Raw genomic sequence first — 10,501 nt, forward strand, 5'->3', positions numbered from 1 at the left:
GCCGGAGCGGTGGGCTCTTACTGGCTGCTACGGCTGTTAGCTAGGGAGGAGGATGTTGCACCGCAAGGCGGATCCAGGGTGACGATTGGCGGAGAACAACGCCAATCAGCGCTCAGGTCCCACCCCCGCCGCGGGGCGCGCTTTTCGCACGTGGCTCGAGGAATGATGGCGCACCTCTGGGTTAACGTTACCATGGTTGTTTTTTTTTAAGCTTCGTAGGAAGAACATCGCCATACAAAACGCGTTCGTTAGACAAGAGCGCACAGCAGGCAGTAACTCACTTTAACACAACTTACACCTAAGTACAGTTCTGCAGGACAAGGAATGGTGTCGATGGGTGCTCCTCTCCTGCGGCTGCAAACACAGCGCCCCTTCCAAAGGGATCCTGCCTGCCAGCTCCAAGGCGGCGGGGTAGAAACCAGAGCTGCCGTATTTGATCAGCAGTGCATGAATAACACAGACCTGCATTCCCTTCTCAGGATCTTCTGGCACCACAGAACCAGGTGGCAGCAAAGCCTCTGACATCTGCTACTGGATACAACCCTGGGAGACGCGCATGGAGCACAATGGAAGAGTAAGAGGGCAACATCTCGTAGTCATTTTTCTAAGGAGAACCATAATTTAAGGCAACACATTCACTGTGGATTTACAGTCTGCAGATCTCCTGTGGGAATTTGGGGAGGTGAGAGAACATCAGGAGCATAAGCATCAGCATACACGGCACACAGCTGACTCCCAGTGACAGCCAGCTGACCTGGCTCAGCTGCTCTTATCCTTCCCTGGACGAAGCCAAATAAAAAGCCCACAGTGCTAAGGCTGTAGCAAGGAGCTTCTGATGCTGATCAACACCAACATCATTTCTCCTGTCCTGCATGTCTGAGCAGGTATGAGCATCCTTAAGAAGCAGCACCTCTAGCAAGTACAGTACATGCAGATAGGAGCAAGAACTCATTTATCGTCTCATCCACTTCTTCTGCTGCCCAGCCTCTGCAAACACAAAGCAGAGGTGGTAGGAGCTGGAGTTTCACTGAAACAGCTGGACTCAAAGGATTGTGAGAGCTTTAGGTACAGCCCTGCCATGATCCAGGAAGCACAGATATAAAGGGGTATTCTTTCAGGTGCTATAGAACTGGAAGATGTGTATGGAGATAGAAGTCTATTCTCTCTCACTGTCTCTATTGCCTAGAAATCACACAGACTCAAGATTGAGCTCAAAACTTCTCCTACTTTGCAACTCCAAGGCCTTGGAGAGAAGCCCCAGGAACCCACAGACTGACAAATGCAAACAGTAGGCAAAGAGGGAGCAATAAAGTGCAGACAACCAACCAGTCAGTGCTTGTTAGACTTCAAGATGACTGGAGGGGATAAAAAGAAATAAGAGAATGAGCACTTTAACAACATCAAAGTTCACCCAAAACTTTCTTGATGGAACATAGTGCAAATAGAAAAAATATTGGTCATGCTTTGTAAAACACAGGGGTAACATTTTAGGTTTTTTGGTGTGGGAAGAAAAAAAATGTTAGGACAGGAGGGTCGAGCTCAGTGTAATTGTCTCTGTCCTAGGTGTTCTAAGCAAGCTATTCACCCCTGCAGAGGGAATGTTCTTCTGAATTGCTCTGCAGGAAGTGACACATTATCCTATTCATACCGTAACTAAAAGCCACCACCTCTCTCCACTCAAGCTTTGTGACTGCCCTAACTCAAACGCAGGGTAACTGCCATGAAGTTTGTTTGGTTTGAAGTACCACGTCAGGATTCAGCACACAAACAAATCTTCAAGTACACAGAGCATCCAGTGACCTGAAAGCTTCCACCAGGCTGAACCAGAACATAAGCCAGTTCCCTCGGAAGAGGCAGGTGACAGGAATTCCTGAACTCTCCCTTTTTTGACCCCTGGACGTCGCTGTAAATTACTGGTTTACTACAGAAACACAAACACCATCTTCAAGCAACTCTGAACTCCGCCAGGACAAAGCGGGAGCCTCAGCATCACTGGATTCCAGGCTCTGACCTATCCTTCAGAGCACGTTGGTCCTTTTTGTAACAGCAAGATCTGGGCAGGTCTTTGGCAATTCATGATCAGTGGAAGGTGCTGGGATGTAAAAGGCGTGTAGGAGAGGGAAGAATCCCGCCGTGGATCTCTGTTACAGTATTGTCACAACAGCACCTGTGGATTTCCACGTGGTGTGAGAAATTCTAAAATTCATCCTTGGCATGAACAAAATGGTGCAGAGGACGGAGTGGTATCACATGATCTCTCAGCAACTGGTCTTGGGACCCTTGGTGGCTGTCAGAGAGTTTGTCACCTGAGAATTCCATGACAGCATGATCCTCCAGCAGGCCAGCATCCACCGCGTGACGCCGGAGCCTCTCATTCCCAATAAGCCCCTGCATTCTCGCATACCCCTGCTGACAGAAGGGAGGCAGCTTCTGACGTGTGAGGGCAAAGAGGAAACAGGATTCTACCAGGAAAAACATTAAAAAAAAAAAAAAAAAATCAGATTCACCAGAGAAACCATTTAGAGAACAATTCACACAAGTTCCTGAAGACACTTAGAAAAGAAGGCAGAAAGGATCAGGGAAGAGTGGAGTTTCCCACCTGGAGCTTTGCACCAGGGTTGCAGCAGCGTAACTGACTCAATGCTGCATGTATGAGGAGATGTGGATTGGCACCTCCAGTATACACTGACAGAAAAAACATTTGAGTTTTCAGCCCTCTGTCATCATATTCATGCCAGAGAACTGGCTGTGTGCCATGTTCCCCCATTAGGTTGTCAGACCAAGAAAGGAGGCAGCAGAGGTTCTCCAGCTTCCATATCCCACCATCCCCATTTTCACTCATCTCCTGCTGGGAACAATCCCACCCGGGGTAAATGAGAACAGATCAGGCATCTGATGGCAAAAAGGAACATCTGGATAATGGAAGAACAAGGCAAACTATAGCTAGAAAGGAGACTGAACCAAATCTCATATGCTCATGAATCCAGGTGCAGTTGGGTCAGTCTTTTTGTGGAGGTGAGCAAGAGCAAAGGCTATCTGGGAACGTACACACAGCATCAGCACTTTCTCCTGTTTGTACAGCTATTTATGAGGGTGGATAGTGATAGGACAAGGGGGAATGGTTTTAAACTGAGACAGGAGAGGTTTAGGTTAGATTTTAGAAGGAAGTTTTTCACACAGAGGGTGGTGAAGCACTGGAACAGGTTGCCCAAGGAGGCTCTGGATGCCCCATCCTTGGAGGCATTCAAGGCCAGGCTGGATGTGGCTCTGGGCAGCCTGGCCTGGTGGCTGGTGACCCTGCACATAGCAGGGGGTTGAAACTGGATGATCTTTGTGGCCCAGGCCATTCTATGATTCTATGATTCTATTGTCTGGGGAGTGCATCAGAAAGGTGTCACTGTGCATCACAGTCAGTGCATCACAGGGAAATCTCAGTTATCTGCAGAAGAGATCATTCCTGTCACACGTCCGTCCCTCGCATCCCCCCTCCTCCTCCTGCATCCTTGACCCCGGGAGCTCAAATTACCTGCAAAGAAATTGCGCAGGTCAGTGCCGAGGCAGTTCTCCAAGAAGCGCCTCAGTGGCAGGATGTGAGCGTTTGGGGCTGTCCAGTCTGTCAGAAAATCCTCCACAATGTGATGGATGGCATCTGGGCGGGGGAGAGGCAAATCTGGGGGATGAAGTCTCATCTCACGCTCTGCCAATAGAATATTAAGGGAATCTCTCAAAATCAAAACTGCATTAAAAAGGGCTTGGAAAGCAGAAAGCAACTACAGCAGCTGTTCAGTTTTTGTTCTGACCTGCTAATCCCTACCTTACTTTTATTTACAATCCCATGTTAGCTTTGTCCTGAAGAGCCCTGCCACCGCAGAGCTGCCCCTTATCGCTGACCACAGTGTTTCCTGTCATTTCACTTTTTGCTCCTGTTCCCTCCGGGTAGAGACTGCCAGCCAGGCTGAATTGTGTTCAAGCTTTAATGCTGCTACCAATCATACTCCTTTCTGGGGAAGTCAGGGCAGACCCTGAACACGAGGCTTCTGGAGATGAAGATTCAGAACACACATTTCCCAAGGAAATGTGTTCTGAGTGGGTTTGCTGGACAAAATATTCATCTTCAAATGTTTTGTTTCTGGCTGCTTCAATCACTACTTGACCTCTCAGACCTGATGGGGCCACAGAAAGCAACTTCCTTCTGGCAGGAACACAAAACAGCCCAACTCTGACTGTCAGGACTCTGCAGAATGCAAGCACTGCAGGCTGCAAAGGCAGGCAACATTCATCACTGCCTCATGACTCTGGAGACAGCATATCTGTTTATTCATCTTCTCCAATGTGAGGTGTCCAGTATAACCTGCCCCATTTTGGCAGGACTAATGGAAGCTTCTTTTCTTCAGCTCACGCAGTGGCAGCAAGCGCCTCACAAGATGGATGTGAAGGTAGTAGAGGAGGAGATCTGCCCCATACCCACTCTGGCTCTCAACTACCTTTATCTCTCTCTATTTTGCTCTTATCAGGTAATTAACAGAGAGGCTAGAAAGCTTACCTGTAGGGAGGCGCTTGTAGTAGTAAATAACAGGGTGCAAGAAGTTGGATTGCCAGGCATGTTGTGCCTCTCCCACAGCTCGGTTGTAGTAGAAGACATCCTTGTCATCTCCTGAGAAGTTCCTCCCGTACTCCATGACGACAACAAACAACCCAGCAGGGGCTTTTCTCCCTGTCTGTGTTTCCAGCTCAGCCAAGATTCCAACTGGGTATTCTTCCAGGTATTCAAATGCTGTGGCATTCCTACGAATTGCAACCACAACCGTAAGACCTCTGCTGGAGAAAAACCACCTGGGATCCAACACTCCCTCAGCTAAGGCCAAAGAGCCATCAGATAGTTATCATTTTTAGTCACTACAGATTTGGGCTGGGCTTGATGCAGAGCTTACAAAGGCTGCATATACTGTTACAAGACTTCACTCTACTCCCAGACTCTGACATTCCTCTAACAGTGCCCAAGGAAAGTTTTTCCCTAGGGAGAGTGAAAGAGAACAAAAACTCCGAGCCTAGCAGAAATGCCTGGACCATCTCAGACTTTTAAGAGGAAATAATTTGCAGAACTGGGGACAGCAGCACCACTCACGGCAGCGGTACAGGTTTTGAGGTATCTGCCTGTGTGACATCAATGGCAGCAATGCAGCAACTTTTGTGGTGGCACCAAAGGCAGCGACAGTGAAGAAAAAGAAACGAAACAGTGGAACGCGGTGCTGGGAATAATTGCTCACTCACTCACTCTCTCAGCAGTATGATGTCAGCCAGGACACTGAACATCTGGTAGAGGCCTGAGGCCTCGTTCACCCGCTTGATGATGGAATTGGTCAGCTGTGTAATAGGGTAGACTGCGGATGGCCAGGGGACACCATGGTGACGGTTTTCCAATAGGCGGTGGACTGCACGAGCTGAGACATTGAGAGAAACAAAGACAGCTTATTTAAAAATCCAGCCTTGCACATTTGGAAAAAAAAAATAAATCCCATTGCTCTGCTGCACACAGATCCTGGCAGGATACGATAAAGAAGCTTAACTGCTCATCCCACCCAGATTGCTACCAGCTGCAGTGGAGATGCCCTCAGAAAGCTGATATGATGCTGAGTGGCTGGTAAGGGGGCAAGGGGTCCCTGGGGTATTTCATTCCTTCTGAGCAGCTCTATAATGATAAGGATGAACGCACACACAAACAGAAATTCTCCCTGCTGCTGAAAGCTGCTGGGTTTTAACACGGCAGCACAGACCTCTCACCCACAGCCTGCCACGAGGCACAGCATCTGGCAGGCAGAAATTTATTGTTACATAAATAAAAGACGGCAGGCCAGAGAGACACAAGACAAAACAAAGACAGACAATCAAAGACTTCAGATATGACCCCAAGGCACTTCCATGGCCTCTCCTCCCCATCAGACTATGCAGCTGCATCTTGGCTATGTTTTGTTATTCTTACTGCCAGCACAAGATGAAGGGTCACCCTTTTCTATCTAGCACTAAGCTATGAATTGTTCTTTGGAAAGCAGCACTGAACCCCAGCCCCTGCCCTTTCTATAAGCCCCAGTACTCACTTGTGTACCGGAAGCCATGGATGAAACCCCCAGCAGATTTCCTGAAGTCAACAGAGTGGCTAGCAGTGCCAAGAACAAAGAGCCCTCGAGTGCCTCTGGACTCATAATTGGGTTTGATCTGAGGATATTTGCTTTTATTCCCTCTTCCTGGCATCATTCTAAGGGATCTGATGTGCAAAACAGAATAGCAAGCTGTCAAGAAGGGCAGGGGTGGAAAAAGAAAGAGGGCTTCTGATAAGGCACATATCACACGGCAGCCACAGCAAGACTCTGCTCCATGTTTCTGTTGCCTTCAGTGGAACTCACTACTTTCCCAAGAGCATAAGGTCAGCAAGGATCCTCCAGAAGAAAAGGGCACACCTCTCAAGGTAGCTGTGGCCACCATCAAATACCAGCCTGAACCACTGACAATGAACTTCAGGAGATAGCAAAGTTAGCAATACCATTTCAAGCTGAAAAATATATTAGGATACAAAGGTGGAACAAAAATTGCATCTTCAGAAGAAAAAAAAAAAAAGAAAAAAAAAAAAAAGCAGATGAAGCTTTTCTGTAGCAATCTGCATTTGTGCCATCCTCACTTGAAAGAACGCTGCCTTCTCTCGATTTGGCAGGTCCACCCATTGAGCTATGAAGACACAAACTTTTCCTGAAACATCCAAGGCCCAGCACTGCCACCTGCTCACCCCTACAGCCTGTCAGTCAGAGGGCAGCAGCACACATTCCTACTGGGACACAAACACAGGAATGTGCAGCACCAGGTAACCTGGAGCACACGGAGGCCTGGGCAGTGCTACCAGCAGAAGAGCTGTGATCACGCTACCTGGCCTTCCCCTCCTCCTTGCCCTGGCCTGTCAGTCTCTTGCTATAAATACATTCTTCCCTAGACACTGGTTCTGCCTCACCTGTTGTAGATAGAGAAGTCAAACTTCCAGCCCAGACAGCGGATGACACGGTCATACGGCGCGCGAGTAGCAAAGTTATCCAGTTCATCCTGAGGGAGGGTGATGCCATCGATGCCTGCGCTGGTGTTCCTGTTCTCCAGGTAGAACCGAAGTGTGATGTGCAGCTTCCCTTTTTTGTCCTTGACAATAGCTAGATCTTCCAGGTCACCTTCCAGAAGTCCATCCAGAGATTTCAGCTGGTAGGTATCCAGTAAACCATTGTTAATTGCTCTGCAAAGAAAAGGGAATGAAGAAAGGCTAACGGGCACAGCTGGATCCAGGGCTTGGTCTCAGCCCCTGAAAATGGGATGAGCTTACCGGGTGAGCCTCAGAGCTTTGGTGACACTGCTGATGGCTGTGTCACTGATCACTGCCACTCCTGTGAGCCCTCAGCACGCTCCCCAGCGTGCCTTGTACAAATGAGAGGGGAGCTCTGCCTCCTCTGGTCCTGTTCCTGAACACTCATTAATGCCTTAATTTTCACTGCATTCCTGCTGTGTACAGCAGTGCTATTAGCCCTGCTGAAAGACAGACAGGCACAGAGGGTGTACACAGCATGCTGACAATCAGCTAGGAAGTCCGCAGCAGAACAATTAACCACATGGGGGTCTCTGACCCCCAGGCTCTCTCTGATCAGAAAGTGCTGCCCTTGCATGATGCAGTCAACCTCTGCTTGCAATCAAGGAAGAGAGTTCAAAGGACCAACTCAGGAGCTAGCACTTTTTAATGACACAGAATCCATGGGAACATCTTCCCGTTTCATACTACTCAGCAGCTGCAACCTGGGCTGCTACAAACCAAGGACCTACAGGTAAAAGTACTCATGTTTCCTCCTCCTCCTGGTCTCCTGAGCAAGCAGCAGCTCTCATTTGTTTTTGCTCTAGCTGCGTTAGGAAGAACAACAGTTTCCTACCTCAGATCCCCGACGTAGTGAGTAGCCCAGGAGAGGCGAACGCGGGACCGGCTCACCATGTGGATGAAATTTGTGACACCCAGAATGTTCTCTGCCGTCTCAAAGGCTGAGTTCCCTCGGCCCAAGATCAGCACGGTTTGACCAGCAAAATCCTCTGGGTTGGTAGACACTGTCTCATAACCCTCAACATACTCTGAGCCAGGGAAGTTTATCACGTTGGGGACCCATGTACCAGTGGCAACCAACAGACAGCTGCAAAAAGAGGAATAGCATTAAGGAATACACAGGAGTCACACTGTTTTTCCATCTCACTGCTCCTAACACAGTGGAAGCGACCCCTACAGAATCACAGAATGGCCTGGGTTGAAAAGGACCACAATGATCATCCAGTTTCAACCCCCCTGCTATGTGCAGGGTCGCCAATCACCAGACCAGGCTGCTCAGAGCCACATCCAGCCTGGCCTTGAATGCCTCCAAGGATGGGGCATTCACAGACTGGCCAGGTTGACTGGTGCTGCATACATTCCAATTTCAGTAAAACTTCCCCCTGGCTTCACCTAATGACTTGCTCCTACCCTTCCTGTCATTACGGTGACGAGGAGGGCTCTTAATGGCATTGTGTGTAGCAGAAGTCAGTGTGGACACAGTACTTACAAGCTCCACTTATTTCCTAACCTTCAGTTCTTTGTAGATGTGCAGCACTACTACACATGCCGTAATATTAACATGTTTCACAGGTGGATGATAAGCTGCATAAAAATTACTTTGTTTTAAAATGTGTGCTGCCTTTTCATACAACGGAACAAAAAAAAATTTTTTAAGAGGGATTTTAAAACGCTATCAAATTTATATGAATAGAACTTGCAACAATGCTAATTGTTAACACCAAACGTAAACACAGCAGTGTTTTCATAGCTCTCTGTAAGAACGCTTGCCCAAGTATTACAGGAATTACTGCAATTGATAAGGAAGCAGAAAGCAGCAGAACTGAGAGGCAGTGTCTGCTCACACAGCTCCTGAGAGCAATTTGCTGACGGTGTGTGGGTGTCCCATGCTGAGCTCTGCCCCCTCCAAGCCTGCCAGCCAGCGCACCTTCAAGTGACAGTCAGCGTGACCGGCTGTCGTAGATCTGAGGCTCTCAAGAGAGCTGAGAAATACACTCCATATGCTCACATGAGTAACTCCAAGAGGATTTTCAAGAACATGGTTGAGTAGCAGTGTGGGATGTGTGTTTGAGCATGACAAGAGGCATTTGGGGAAGCTTATAAGCTTCACTGGGACTTAAAATCATAGAATTCTTAAGGTCGGAAAAGACCTCTAAGATCAACTAGTCCAACCATCGACTCATCACCACCATACCCGCTTTCTGCCAAAGACAGAATTGAACATCAGAGACTGTGTGTCTTGGGTTGAAAGGAACCTGAAATCACCCAATTCCAGCACAGCCCCCTCAGCCCCATTGCTCCCCAGCTCCCTCCTGCTGCTTCTGAATTGAGCAAGGGCCTCAACAAGGTAGGCCACACTTTTTCAACTCAGCTTTTTCTAAATGTGTGTGGATTAACTGAGGTGAAAACAATCCACTCCGCCTTATGTATCGACCAGCCTGCGCCTGATCCGCCAGCCCCTCAGGTGCCTGATGTGAAGCATCATTGAGAGAAGCACCACGCTGCCAGGAGCTGCTACTTCTCCCCAGTGCCCCGCTCACCGTGGCGATGCTCCAGCCTCGGGCCAGGCTGCAAAATCTCCACTTCAGCAGGCGCTCAAGCAGACTGCGATCAACCTGAAGCAGTGGGCTCGGACAAAACAACCTTTGATTACTCCACAAGCGAAAAGCCACGTGGAGAGCCGCGTGCCCTTTACCTGCACTTGTAGCTCTGCCTATTCTGGTCGCTCAACACAAAGTAGTGGCCGTTCCACGCCCGCGGATCCTTCTCCAACGTGACGTGAACGATGGCGGTGTCGTATCGGACGCGCAGCCCTAAGATGGCGGCGAAGTCCTCCAGGTAGCGCACCATGGCGTCGGCGTGGGGGAAGAACTGCCTCGAGTAGCGGCGGAACAGCAGGCGGGGCTCGTGGCTGAGGAGCGAGTTCCAGTCATGCCGCAGGTTGAACTCGCTGTTGGACTTGCCCGTGTGCCGCTTGTTGATGCTGATCAGCTTGCGGTGCCGGGGGTAGATGGCGAAGAAGCTGCCGGGCGCGTGGCTGCGCTCGAACACCACGTAGTCGCGGCCGGCCCTCTGCAAGAAGTAGGCGGCCTGCAGGCCGGCAGGGCCGGCTCCTAGCACGCAGTAGTCGTGGTAAAGGAAGGCGGCAGCGCCGGCCGCACACAGGGCGCTGAGGACGAGGCGCGGGAAGAGGCCGCGGGCCATGGCGGGGTGGCGGCTGCCGGGAGAGGAGCGGGAGCGTCGCGGCGCGCAGCACGGCCAACATGGCGGCCCCGCCGCCCCTCAGCGCCCGGCGCGAGTCGGCCCCGCCCCTGCCGGCCGCCGGCCAATCGGGACCCGCCGTTCCTCACCTACCTGCCGCTCCTCACCCTCCCGCCCCACCCTCAC

General features: G+C 50.0%; 1 protein-coding gene across 1 annotated transcript; it reads right to left on the minus strand.

Moving 5' to 3' along the window:
• Positions 1–2,196: 2,196 nt before the first annotated feature.
• FOXRED2 (FAD dependent oxidoreductase domain containing 2) lies at positions 2,197–10,318 on the minus strand (the record flags this gene model as incomplete). The annotated part of the gene is made up of 8 exons (XM_079545905.1): positions 2,197–2,462; positions 3,527–3,697; positions 4,544–4,785; positions 5,276–5,441; positions 6,096–6,262; positions 6,998–7,267; positions 7,950–8,201; positions 9,810–10,318. 8 exons carry the CDS (start codon positions 10,316–10,318, stop codon positions 2,197–2,199), a joined length of 2,043 nt encoding a protein of 680 aa, XP_079402031.1.
• Positions 10,319–10,501: the final 183 nt, after the last annotated feature.

The sequence above is a fragment of the Tetrao urogallus genome (assembly GCF_951394365.1).
Source record: "Tetrao urogallus genome assembly, chromosome: 1".
NCBI classification, from domain to species: domain Eukaryota; kingdom Metazoa; phylum Chordata; class Aves; order Galliformes; family Phasianidae; genus Tetrao; species Tetrao urogallus.